We start from the raw sequence: 13,696 nt of genomic DNA, 5'->3' as shown, positions 1-13,696 counted from the left end.
ATATCTAAGTCTCGTCTGGATTGCCAAGTGTATCAAGCATGCTGAGGGGTTCTCTGCAGCAGATTGTTTGTACCTAGAGAGCATGCATTTAGCAGCAGGCCTTTTGTGAGTTTTCTAATGAATGCTACTTTAACTATTACACAGGTTGGTTAATGAAAATGAAGTCAAGCAGTGGAAAGAACAAGCAGAAAAAATGAGAAAAGGTAAATGATGAGGCCCTGACAAGAGAAGAGGCTACATTATTTGTTATTGGGCAACTAACTCTGCTTTCTGTATATTTTAGGAATTTACATTGATGCATCTTATTGACCTTAGTGCATAAGTCTTTTTTTTTTTTCATGTCTTAAAGGCATTTTGTATTGGTTTTTCTTGAATTTATGCTATTTTAATTGTCATGCTACTTCCCAAATTTTATCCTTTTATTATAACCATATAAGTTTTTTGAAAAAGCTTGAAGAATTTGCTGTTTAGTGTTTAATTAAAATTTTCTTGACTATTAGTCTTCTTAGCCCATCTCCTACTGCATAGTTGCTCTTTAAAGCACACTGGGTTGTTAGAAATATACTAAGGAACACCAGGGATTGCCCAGAATTTTAAAGAGAAACACGGGCACTTGGTTTCAGCAGCCCAATTCTTCACATGACCTCACTTTAGCACCAGTTATAAAGAGAGAAATCATGCAGAGGAACACTGACCTTTGTAGATATATGTGTTATGTGACATTAACAGGCCAGCTACTGGTGAGTATTTGGATATGTCGTTGATAGTAATAGTAAGCATTGGATGACAGGAGGGTCATTTGTGCCCATGCTGTGCTAGCCTCACACAGAATGGGTATAACTTTCTCTCCTCCTTCATATTAGCAAATTAAAGTTGGCCCCTTTGAGAAAACAGTCATACTCCCAGCCAGTATTAATTGACTTCCTGTTCCTTGTCCACGTTACTCAGTCACAGCCAGTGAAACACAAGAGCACTCACGCCAAGAGTGTTGAAAAGAAGATCCAAGAGCTGCAGAAGCATTTCCTTCCCTCTTGTCACATTTGTTCTTTTCCATTGAGCAGAAGGGCAGGGCCACACTGATAGGGGAAAACGCCAAATGTGAAGTTCTGTAATATTCCAAGTTCCTCATATGAATTCAGATTGCTCTCCAAAAAGTAAGGTTGCACATCCATTTTTAGAAATAAATTCTAGAAACTTCTATAGAAAAAAAAAGGAACATTGACTAAAATAGTAAAGAGAAATTATATCAAAAGAAAATGATCAATGAGTGGTATTTTAGGGATACACCCTTAAAGAATGGAGACTCAGGTGTGCAAGTTGATGAGAGAACTGAGGACAGAGCTTTGCGGTAATTCAATCACTCATTCCATGGATACTCACTGAGCTCCTGTGTGTGTCAGGCATGTGCTGGGCTCTGGGTCTGCGTCTCAGCTCTGCCCCTGACTGTGTGGGTAGGCTAAGCCCTGATCTCTTCTCCAGCCTCCTCCTCTGAAAAATGAAGAGTAAACCTAAATCACAGGGTTGCTGTGAAGATTAATTGACAAAAAGAATGTAAGGACTGAAGCATCATGTCCAACACATGCCGGTTGCACAATAAATGACAGGGACTTTTGTAGGCTGCGGTGATACAGAGAAAATGGCCACGGTCAGTAGGAGGAACAGGATGTTTTAAAGCGAGGTAAAGGGAAGGGAGTGAAAGGAGACATAGTAGATAAAACTCTGTTCTGGTAGCTTCAAGTAGCAAAGTTGTATTAAAGAGGGCACGTGTTGATGAGTTAGTCAGAGGGTGGAGGCTGTGAGGAGACAGGAAGTTCCGTGGCCCTGAAAGGGGGAGCATATCTGGGGAGAATCCTCTTGTGCAGCACACCCAGTGAGCACTGAGTAAACACTTAGTAAATGGATGATAAATGGATGCCATTTGTGGAGAGAATCCTTTAGTCTGGAGCTTACCAAACCTGGCATTACATCAGAATCATCTAGGGAGCATTTGGAAACCACAGACCCAAAGCCCTGCCCCAGCCTGTAGAAGAGACTTTCTGGGATAGAGTCTGGGTTTCTGAGATGTTACTCCCTCAGGCGGTTCTGGGGTGAGGCCAGATGTCAGAGGCTAATGACTGGTGATGGAGAGTCGAATCTTACAGCTGTCAGACAGGAATGAAACGGAGATAGAAGAAGGAAAAGGGGAGACAGGGAGGGAGTTTTCAGATGTGTCTGACTGCCCAAAGTGGTAAAAGTGGGTTAACCGTTACCTTTGCTCCAAGGCTGGTAAAAGCCAAGGACTTGGGTGTCTTGAACCCTTCTCTGCAAAGTCTGATCTTGGTGGACTCAAGAGGGAAAGTAAGAGACAGAGAAAGCAAAATTTTCAATGTGTGATCAAATTTGGACATAGACACCAACTCTATATAGCTCTGCCCCAGTGGGTTATCTCTCTAGTGGGTTTACTGATATAAAAAGAATAGGGATTGTAATTGGGACCAAGTATTGGAAATGAAGACCTGCAGTCTAAACTTCTTTAGTCCTCTTTTCCAAAGCCCATCACTCCCATTAGCGCTAGAGCGGCCGGCATATTGGCAATGCAGATAAGCACTACTGCTGATTCCAGCAGGGCTGGGAATCAGTAAAACTACACATGAGAGCAGCTACTTTTCTCCCCATAGGACGGTGACTCTCATGGTCAGCCAGTACCACCGCCCTAAAGATATTTAATGCTGAGATGATAACCTTTGTTTTCACAAGTTTTAAGAACTATTTGCCAGAAGCATAACATTCTTCTAGTCCAAGTAGCCTTCCGAGGGGGGTGGAAGAAATGGCTGCTTTGGTACAAACACTGGTCTGGCAGCAGCATTTCCTCACAGTGCAAGATCCTCCCTCTCAGCCCCTCTGTGAGTCAGACACAAGCCAGAAAAGCTAGCTAAGCAACCCTGGGCCTCTCTCTTCATTTCTAATTTGTGAAGAGGCCCTTTTGATACTCATTTTCCCGAGTGTCGGTGAAGGGCCACGTCTATGACAGGATTCTGAATGAAGTTCCAAACAGGCACCATTCTCCTGCACAAGAGCTGTGGCTCTAGGGTCTCTTCCTCCATCTCTTAGAAAATGTAGTGAATAAAGTTCTTCATCTGAAGCCCCCTCTAAGTACGAACACCATTGCGCCCGCAAGCCGCTCCCCTTGATGGAGAAGAGGAATATTTACCTAATAAAGAACCTTCCCATCCTCAGTTTTCTTTGTAGAGAAGACGCTTCGGCTTTGAAGAGAGCCTGGTTTTCATGTCTGGCTGTTTCCTATGCAGAGCACAATGAGCTACAACAGAAATTGGAAAAGAAAGAGAGAGAATGTGACGCCAAGACCCAAGAGAAGGAGGAGATGATGCAGACCTTAAATAAAATGAAAGAGAAGCTTGAAAAGGAGACCACTGAGCATAAGCAAGTCAAGCAGCAGGTGGCGGATCTGACAGCCCAGCTGCATGAGCTCAGCAGGGTGAGGACCACAGGCAGAGACTCCGCCCTCCCAGAATCTGTCCCTGAGCCCCTCGTCCTAAGTCATCCTAAGTCGCCAGCTCCTGACTCAGGGAGAAAACCTGAACCAGCTCCCCGATTTACTGCATGGTTGTGAGACTCGCCCCCTCTGCTATCTTATAGTCTGGGCAGCAGAGGTGATTTGGAGTGTGCATTTTTTAAATACAAATCCTCTAATAAGATCAAGGGAAGTCCCATTAGCCTTTTAAAATAAAAACTGATTTCCAGAAAACCCAACTGGACAATGGTTCAAAAGTGAGAAGTGTGTGAACACTTTGCATGGAAGCACCAGAGCACCAAATACAAAGGCCCCACGCAGTAGAGTCCACCAAGGCCTTGGAAGGTCTGTTGGCCTTACTGCCCCTTAGGTCCCACATGCTCAGAATTCCTCTGTAATTTCAGGCAAAGTGTCAGACTCTCAAAATCATCCAGTGAATTTACTTCTTCCATTGATCTCTTTTCCTATGTTTATCTTTGCAGAGGGCTGTCTGTGCTTCAGTCCCAGGTGGACCTTCGCCTGGGGCCCCAGGGGCACCCTTTCCCTCCTCTGTGCCAGGGTCTCTCCTTCCTCCCCCACCACCCCCACCTCTGCCAGGAGGAGTGCTTCCTCCTCCTCCTCCTCCCCTACCCCCAGGGGGGCCTCCCCCTCCCCCGGGGCCTCCTCCCTTGGGGGGGATCATGCCCCCTCCTGGTGCTCCACTGGGTCTGGCACTAAAGAAGAAGAACATTCCTCAGCCCACCAACGCCCTGAAATCCTTCAACTGGTCCAAGCTGCCAGAGGTAAGCCATTGATCCCCCTCTCCTCTCCAATGGGTGTCATTAGCAGCTCATGGTGCTGTCACAGAAAGGGGACACAGCCCTGGCTGTTAAGTGATTTCATTTTCTAGTATGGATTCGGGCTTCTCACCAGCTTAGATATTTAAGTGATAAAGCTTCTGAAATAAATGGCACCTTGTTGGAAGCCAGCTCACTTTGAGCATCTGGTAGAATGAAAAATTGGGGATAGCAGCATTTTAAAATATAACCACATCTGTTCTTTTTGTGTATAGCTGTAAACCCTAGTGCTTATTAACTTAATGTTTGCAGAACAAGCTGGAAGGAACAGTATGGACTGAAATTGATGATTCAAAAGTCTTCAAAATTCTAGATCTTGAAGACCTGGAACGAACTTTCTCTGCCTACCAAAGACAGCAGGTAACAGCACATGCCTTCCAGATGCTACAGAGGAAAAACACATCCTCACGCATGATCTCTGGGCCACCTGCCATACCCATGCCATGATAGGCATCTTAGTTCTAGGCTGTTGGGTCTACCCTGCATGTTCCTGCAAAGCAGCATGGTGTATGTGTCCACACGTGTGTGCCTGTCAGTGCGTGTGTGTGAACATGTCAAAGGTATATAAGCTTCTTGTTAGGGAGCTTCATACCCTGGTGTGTGTCCAAGACCTTGTCTCCACTGGTGGAAGTTCTGTATATTAACTTGTTTAGCCAAAATAATGTTTCTCTCTGAAGCCATTTTAGTTTATCTGACTTGGGAAAAAAACACACCATATCAGATGGTTATTATCAGAAGCAGACTGCTTTTTTCAAATAGATGGAACCTTTAGAAGTTTGGGGGTTGGTGAATGGCTGTAATTTGGCAGCTAGCTGGAGCCTAGAGAAGTTTTTATTATGTCATGAACACAATCGACTCAGAGTGGGGCTGGGAGGCTGAGCAAATGCGCAGGTCGCGGGGCTACAACTAGGACCAGGGAAGCTTTGGGAAGTGAGCAGAGCCCTGGTGATAGTGGTGAGAGCATGTGATCCATGAACTCCCATCATGTATGCGTGGTACCTCTCACGTGGACCAGAAGAGGTCACAGCAAGGTGGCCAGGTTCAGCGTTTCAGAAGAACAAGGAAGAGGTGGAGTGGGGTCCCAGTCAGGCAGTCAGAGACCTGGGAAGGGAAAAATGAAGTCCCCGAGTGTGAGAAGGAAGATCCTTAAGGGTGACTGTAGGAGGGAAATGATGAGGAAAGCGGAGTGCGGCTTAAACAAGGAGCACTCGGGTGCTGTGCATCTGCCAGGCAGGGGCATTCCTCGGGCTTTGCTGGGAGGCCCTTCGCTCCTGAATGAATCATGCCAGAGTTGAGTCTCCTCAAACAAGCAGCACACTTCCTAGTCTGCTTAGGCCTGGCCTGGTGCCTGGGAACGAGTTCTCAAAGCAGAACTGCCCTGCACCGAGCGAGAAGATACCTGCAGCTGGGAGAGGACACAAAAGATGAGGGAGGTTATTTTTAAAATGGCCTTGACTACATCTGCCATTGAAAAGAAAAGTGGGTATGTCCGTTAGCCAGAATATTTTCACTTAGAGGGACAGCCTCTCTGCAGTGCATTTTAATGCTATTCTAGAAGTGTGCAAAAACGCAAGTGTTGCCTGGCGTGGCCGCATAACCTTAAAACAGGACTAGCTGGTACCAGACGTAAGTGTGAAGGCAAGCTTGGGCAATACCATGTGCACCATTAAAGAAAATGAGGAACAGGAAGATAGGACGTTGTCCACCAGGAAGCGAGACACTTGACCTTTCAAGTAAAGGGTGTGTTTAGAGCCCTCATACAGCATGTGCTCAGCGCAGACTCATCCCTGATCGGCGGCAAGGGTCTCCTCCCTCTGCTGTCACAGCAAGGTATTCTCTGGGCCTTGACAGTTTAGCTGATTTCCTGGGAAAGTCAAATAATTTTCTGACCTCATTACATGGCCCATTGATTTCCTACTTTAGTTTCAGTTACTACTAGTAATACTGGTCCATTCTGGTTGCTGAAGGTGAGGATTTGGGAAGTAAATTAAAGGAAGGGAAAACAGCAGTTATTCCAAATGATGCTATTCAAGCCTGAGCATGTGGCTTGCATTTATTATGAAGGCAGGTGGTTGAAAGACCCAAGTTTACAAGACTCATAATTAACTGGCTTTCAGCAGAAGGTGTGAAAGGATGCTGCCAAAATGCTCTGGGACAAATATGTGGACAGCTCTTAAGAGCTCTGGGAGACAGGGTTGCAGAAAGCCTGGCATTGGGCAATTGTCTCCTAGCAACCAGTCACTGTTTAACTAATCAGTAGTCATTGCAGTCAGGCTAGACTGGCACATTTCAGTTGTACTTACCACTAAGGAGACTGGCAAGTAGAACCATTGGTGCCATTTTCAATAGCACTTCCTGGAGAAAAGTTTCAACACACCTGCTCAGCTTGGTTCAAGCATGTTTCTCCTCTTGCTTCAAGAATTTGAGATGAGAACTTGAAAGCCATAAATATATTTCCCAAATGAAGGAAATCTGAGCCATTTCATTGAATTTACTGAACGTAGAGAGATAGAAAATCGGAAGATGCAAGCACTCTAGTGAGAAGTTGTAGACAGAATAAAGGAAACAGGCTGCCTGTCGCTGACTGTCCGCTAGTCTCAGAGTATTGTATAATTATCACACTTGAGCTGCTTTCTTTTCCACTCCCAAATGAATACTAGGAGCCTATTTTTCCTATGGTATCTCCTCTTTCTTCCCTCCAGAGTTTAAATAAAAAATAACAACAAGAAAAACAGACCTTGGTCAAATTCCCTATACTAGTACTTCAGCCAGTTGATTTGGCCAAATAAATTTCTCAGAGAGGAAAGGAACTCATGCAAGCCATTATCTGTGTGCATGCAACAGGAACATTGCACAGAGGAAGATTTGGGGAGGAGGGGGGGAAATATTTATATATATCAGATCAGTATAATTTAGATGAATATTAATTAATGACATTAGGAGAGATTTTTCTATAAATATATGTTCATACACATGCACAAGATATGCTCCATTTGATTTTTTAAAATATTGTATCATTAAAAGCAGGACAAATATTTATACTGTCTGCTTTATATAAGAAGTATTTCAAATGATACAAATGTATTAAATGGTTACGCAGGCCTACAATGCAACTTGTAGAATAAAAGCAGAGATAAGGGAAATCTTTAAATAACAGTAAGGTAGGCTAAAAGACGATAATCAGTTTTGGTATGGAGTTCCCAGTCTCATCAACCCTAAAGTTAGTTCTCAAGGAGCTCTTATACTTATTTTTGAATTTAATCCTCACACCAGTTCTATGAAGTGAGTATTATTCCTATTTCACAGATAATTAAAAAATGGCTTAGTGTATACTCAGTGTCCAAACAGGTAGCACAGTCAAGTATACAAATGGCATAATTCTTCTCTTCCCGTTGTTCTTATGCCATGGTTTTATTCATTGTGAAGGTTGGGTTTTGCAAAGGATTTTCTTTAACTGCAGTTTTAAGAATAAGACCATTCTTATTCAGGCCTTTTTTCAGTGTGGATATCAAAGGTGTGCAGGGCTGATTATATAAGCTTACGCGCCACATAAAATGGAATTTAATAGTGTGCAGTTATTCCCCTGCTCACATTCCAAAAGTTCATTTGAAAGTCAGTTTTTTGAATCTCAAAAGCTCTTTTCCTCATTAAAACTATATTACACAGGCCAGCCACAAAAGGCTTATTTTATTATATAAAGTAGTGCATTGTGTAGTAATACTATTTCACATACAATTAAACAATATTCATCTTGGTTTTGTGGGAAATTTATCTTGCGATGTTATAAATTCATTCTCCCTGTCCATGCAGTTGGACAGAGGGAAATGAACTTGACATTTACCTAGACTAGAGGGAGTCATATCTTTGTGGCAATAAATTAACAGCTCACTATCTCATTCCTCCCCGCTGCTCTTTGCCTGAGGACACCCCTTCTTTATAGGTCCTGTTATCAGCCCGCAGAATAATATCTCAAAGCCTCTCTGCTCTGATTTAGGGAACAAAGGGTAACTGTGTCTCAGGCTCCACAACCTGATCTCTCCTGCCAGTGTGCAATGCACAGATCATTCTTGGGGTCCCTTTCAGAACATTTAATGGTTCTGATACTTACAAATGGTCAAATAATTTTCCTTTTTATTCTTTTTACATGTTTCATTCTGTTTATCTCATTTTCACATTGAAAAATTATGTGATTTAGGAATATATTTCAATAATCTTGGTCCTTGAACACTGAAAAGAAAATTGTAAATGATGATTTTTCTTAAGACTAAAGTATAAGGTAGAGTCTGTAATGGACTGCATGGTAAGAGTTAATCAAGTGCAGGGTTTATATAAACATCAGTGTATACAATTTTTCTGGAGAGGGATCCCAGCTTTTATCAGATTTACAAAGGAATCTCAACCTCAAAAAGATTAAGACCCATTCATTTATTATCTGAGAACTGTTGAGTCATTACTTCATTGTGGAACCCTATCTATAAGAATCTATCAGCACTAGTTCCTGAAAATGCAAATCCCAACTTCCTATTTATATTCCAAGCCCAAAACTCTACACCAAAAAATCATCTAGAAAAATCAGGCAGCCTGTTAGGTGGAGCCAAAGATAAATGATTCTGTCAAGTTTGGTTCAAGCCAGTTAGTGAAGAATTTAAGGTTTCAAAAAGAATGTTAACTTATTTGAAATAGACCTGGAAACATTGTTATTTTTGTCATGCCCCATCTAATAAACTTTGTGATTTTATTTAAAATGTGATGATTCAAGCACTCTTTAAAGGAAGGGAATCGTAAGGCTAACAATTAACCAAACTCTCCCATGGCATTCCTCATCCCCTCCCCTGGAAAGATGAGACGCATTACTTAGCTATTAATTGTTGCACTTATTACTGCCGCTGCTTACAAAGGGGAGATCTGGACCGACTGTTCAACTCAGCTGAAAGCAGGACAGTAGGAGAAGAAAAGGACTTGATCATCAGCTTGCAAGATAATTTTATGATAGCTTCCAAGTCCTGAGCTCATAACTGTGTGTCAGGCATCGTACAAAATGCTTTACATGCATTATCACATTTAATCCTCATACTAGTAATCCAGTTGTTGACCCCATTTTACGGACAGACTGAGCACCAATACCAGCTAGTTATTGATAGTTGCTTGATTCCATAGCCCATGACAGTAGAGGTCAGAAATTTCCATTTCCTGATGGTGGGAATTTATGGAGAGTTGCCAGAGAACTTTTCAGAAGTTTCTTTTCTGAAGGCCAGACAGTGAGAGCCAGATGTAAATTCAACTAAGCAGCTTGTCTCTTTAAAAGAGAAAAGTAGGGAGCCCTAGCCGGTTTGGCTCAGTGGATAGAGCGTCGGCCTGCGGACTGAAGGGTCCCAGGTTCGGTTCCAGTCAAGGGCTCATGCCCAGGTTGTGGGCTCAATCCCCAGTAGGGGTCGTGCAGGAGGCAGCTGATCAATAATTCTCTCTCATTGATGTTTCTATCTCTCTCTCCCTTCCTCTCTGAAATCAATAAAAATATATTTTAAATAACAAAAATAAAAAAAGGGAAAAGTAGGGTAAGGCCTCAAGGAGTTCACGTCATCATAGTTCTTTCTGCCCTTGAAAGGAGAAACTGCTTTTACAGGGAACAAGTCCTAAGGAGTTTTACAGTAGAAAAATTGACAATTACAAGGACAGGAGAAAACTGACATCAGAGGAGAAGCTTTCGCGTGGTTATCAATGATTTTTTAATGCCATTCTAGAAAAGCAGTCCCTCGTGTCAGGGTGGAGCCAGGGGAGGGGGCATTTTGTTTCCCTCAAGGATGCTATCTATGAAGCTGCCCATCTGCGTAAAATTGGCCTTAGTGGCACTGCCAGAACCAGTGAGGCCTTAAGGAATTTGCTGAACAAATGCTGGTTGTGCTAGCGGTTGGTCCAAAAACTGGGGTGTGTTTTGCACACCGAAGCTGTATTCATTCCATCATGGCAAGAATATATAAAGAAATTTGTGACTTTCTCATAATGTGTCAATTACTTCTTCCTCTTTTCTTCTTCATTCCAAGTCTTTTCTATGGACTATTTCAAGAGGCTGTTGACCTTTGTATGCTAGAAACAGCCCTGAGGCAGTTGGGACAGGGCCACCGATGACTACACACCACACAGATCCCTTATTGTCTCTCAATTAGTGAGTTCTGTCTTTTCCCTCCCTGTCGCACCTATGGGCACTGAGGGTTAATACTACTGACCTATGTTGTTGAACCAGTCTTTTGTCTTTTCATAATCCTTCCTTGTGATACAAGAAGACAGAAATTGCTTTTACCAAATATATATGTAGTAGTATATAATAATGGGAATAATTTCCTTAAGTTGATTCAATTGATTTTTTTTTTCACTTCAAGTAAAAATCATGTTGAATCAATGGAGCCCAGTGGTCCTTTCAAACAGGATGTGGTTCCTTTCCCAACTTTGAGTCTCCCGGGTATTTAAATTCCTTTCTCAATTTGATTTTCCACCAGTGAAAATGAGGTGTGGCCATGCCGTCTCTCTACCCCGAATGCTCAGTACCATGCCCTTATTTGTATTTTCCGCAAGGCTCTCTCATTTTCATTCACCCTCATTGCTGCTCCTAGGAGCGTAGTCACCTCTTACACCCCTCCCTGATCTCCTGGACTTACCCCCTTTGTTGCTGTGGTTTCTGAGCTGCATGTATCTGATTTGCCTTTCCCATGCCTCTGCCGTGGCTGTAGGACTTCTTTGTGAGCAGTAACTCCAAGCAGGTAAGTGAGCTACTACCTGAACCTCGTTTAGTGTAAACCAGCTCACTAAAAGCTCGAAAAGTCTGTTACCTCGTTTTGTTCAGATAGTGTAACAATGCCTAGGTAATTTCATGTTGGGTTTCAATTCTTAGCTGGAATCTCATCACGACAAAAGACAGTTGCTAAGTTTGTTCACATGGTGCTCTTAGTATAAATTCCACGTCATCTTTGTTTCCTAAGCTGTTACACAATTCCAGAGCTCCTTACATTTTATAAATGGATACTGACCTCTGATAATATTAAACTTGCTATTTATCTAGTTAGTCTATGTTTTCACCTTGATGTCCAGCTTACTCAAACAGTATCTTATATATGATTGTTTTATGCTTCTCCCACCGTAAGCAATGACTGGCCATCATTGTTTACAGCTTTCTGCACAGCAGCAGGGTTGCAAATAGTGTTTCGTTGTTAACTCAAGTAATTGGACTAATGCCTGGAGCTGTCCATCAGGCTCCAGGGTAATGAAAGGTACCATCTGGGCTTGGGAGCTTCCTGTTGCACATGATGACGTTTGGGGTCTTCATTGTTCAGCCTTTTAAGTGCTTAGGATGCAAGCGGTTGTGGGGTGAATCTGCCCTACAAATGGCCGGACCAGCAATGGCAGGCCTCAGCTGAGCTTGATTCATAGTGACAGTCTGTCTGCTGTCCCTCGGGGCTTGGGGGACAAAAGGAGGGCACCACTCGCTGGCAATGTATGCACGCGTAGCATCTTCAACTTGGGAGCACTTTGTTCTTCCAAACAATGCTTTTTCAAATGTGGGTGGTCAGGGCTTCTTATTTTCCCTTTGTCTACTAGATTTTAGTCTTTGTTTCAATTTCGTCACCCTCCTACACTCCCCCCCTCACCATCTCAGCTTTGCCTGTGTGTCTCTGTGTGCGCGCGCACGTGTGCACGCAGGGAAAGTATGTGTCTGAAGCTGGAGTGTCCCTGGTTGACTGTGATTGATTTCTCTCATGCTCTTTATAGAAAGAAGCAGATGCCATCGATGACACACTGAGTTCCAAACTAAAAGTCAAAGAGCTTTCGGTGATTGATGGTCGGAGAGCTCAGAATTGCAACATCCTTCTATCAAGGTATTGTTGACGTTGAATAGACATTTTTGGTAGGACCAACTTCTCTATCATGTGGCTCCAAAATACGTGTTTTCGCTTGTTCTTATACCTCAACTCTATGAGATACTATTTTTCGGACTAACTCTCTGCTAAGGTGAGGACAAGTGTGGTGCTTACTCTCCCAGTGGAATCTGTCAGAGCTGGTTGCCTACTGTCTTAGAGTTTAATTTCCACAGACTCCTAAGTTTAAAAAGCAGAACCTCCCAAGTCCATGTTTGTGTATGTTCCCCCCTCTCCCCCTCAATTAGCCTGTAAAATGGACGTTACTTTTATTTATACATACTTCTTGGCTTCAGAGATATTTTGGCTGTTGAGTAAACACTGTCACAGAATCAGGACTAACGATGAACCTTTTCTTTTTTTTTTTTAATTTTCCTTTCTGTAGTCATCTTTTTATACTTCAAGGTTATATGATTTCATGCTCTTTCTGAACATTTTTATGACTAAAAGAATATGTAAATCTCAAACCTCAATGAAATGCTAATGTAACTAATTCAGCTAATGTTCAGAAATCTTTCTCATAACTAGTGAACCATCTCGACCTTGGAACTTGAAAAGAAGAAAGGAAATTTGGGAGCCTGGAATCTGATTGTCACTTCAGGTTGTCTAGGGTATTTCTAGTAACCTGTCTGGGTCTAGTTTCTTCTTTTCTCTAAAGGGGACTTTCACATCAGGCAAAAGTACCTAATGCTTATGAGGGGAATGAAGATGTAAAGAATCCTGAATTTTGAGGCTTTAAGTGTAAGTCCCATTGGTTGCATTCCAGAAAGAATGCTGTATATGCATTGAGGCTGGTGTCAGGTGACTTCTCTTTCAGGGAGAGGGAAGAGAGAAAGTAGGAGTCCTGAGTTTTTAGAGGGTCTTAGAATAAGTTTCTTTTAACACAAAAAGCTGCTGCTTGGTTTTCAGCCTAGAAGCTTGATTGTTAGCCAGATATATATTGCTCCAGGGACCAAATGTTTCTTTTAGTGAAAGAGAAATTGAAGCCTAGTGAGATCCCTGAATTTTAATACAACTGATGAGGTAACATGAACCATCCTGTTAGCTAGCATTTCCTTTCTGCCTCTGGAAGAAGGGACGCTGTGTTAATGGCCAGGCCCTGTATATCCCCACATTTGCTCCCCAATCACATGCTCAGGAAGACACCACTGAAAGCAATTGAAGGCCTCTTATTTTTCTTCTGGGTGTACAGTCTGTTTTGTTCCAGTTTTTTTAATCCTCACCTGAGGATATGTTTATTGATTTTAGAGGGAGGGGGAGAGAGAGAGAAACATCAATGTGGGAGAAAAACATTGATCAGTTGCCTCCCATGTCTACCCTGATTGGGAATTGAACTCACAACCTTTTTTTTGGTGTACATGACAACGCTCAACCAACTGAACTATCCAGCTGGGGCTATGTCAGTTTCTTTTACAAATAACATTCTTTTTTTATTTCTTTTC

The 13,696-nt window shown here is 42.6% G+C and overlaps 1 protein-coding gene across 5 annotated transcripts in view; it reads left to right on the top strand.

Moving 5' to 3' along the window:
• DAAM1 (dishevelled associated activator of morphogenesis 1) overlaps positions 1–13,696 on the top strand; it is a 155,737-nt gene that overhangs the window by 114,845 nt on the left and 27,196 nt on the right. For 3 of the 5 annotated variants that reach the window (XM_006767659.2, XM_006767660.2, XM_006767657.2), the window contains exons 12-17: positions 145–203; positions 3,288–3,475; positions 3,994–4,293; positions 4,600–4,707; positions 11,073–11,102; positions 12,109–12,215. In XM_006767659.2, coding sequence (XP_006767722.1) covers positions 145–203; positions 3,288–3,475; positions 3,994–4,293; positions 4,600–4,707; positions 11,073–11,102; positions 12,109–12,215 — 792 coding nt within the window. The remainder of the gene's footprint in view (positions 1–144; positions 204–3,287; positions 3,476–3,993; positions 4,294–4,599; positions 4,708–11,072; positions 11,103–12,108; positions 12,216–13,696) is intronic. The other 2 variants (XM_006767661.2, XM_006767658.2) reach the window with 1 other exon arrangement.

The sequence above is a fragment of the Myotis davidii genome, unplaced genomic scaffold, assembly GCF_000327345.1.
Source record: "Myotis davidii unplaced genomic scaffold, ASM32734v1 scaffold281, whole genome shotgun sequence".
In the NCBI taxonomy this organism is placed as follows: Eukaryota; Metazoa; Chordata; class Mammalia; order Chiroptera; family Vespertilionidae; genus Myotis; species Myotis davidii.
The sequence above is the reverse complement of the archived record's forward strand: the minus strand, read 5'-3'. Positions and strand labels throughout refer to the sequence as shown.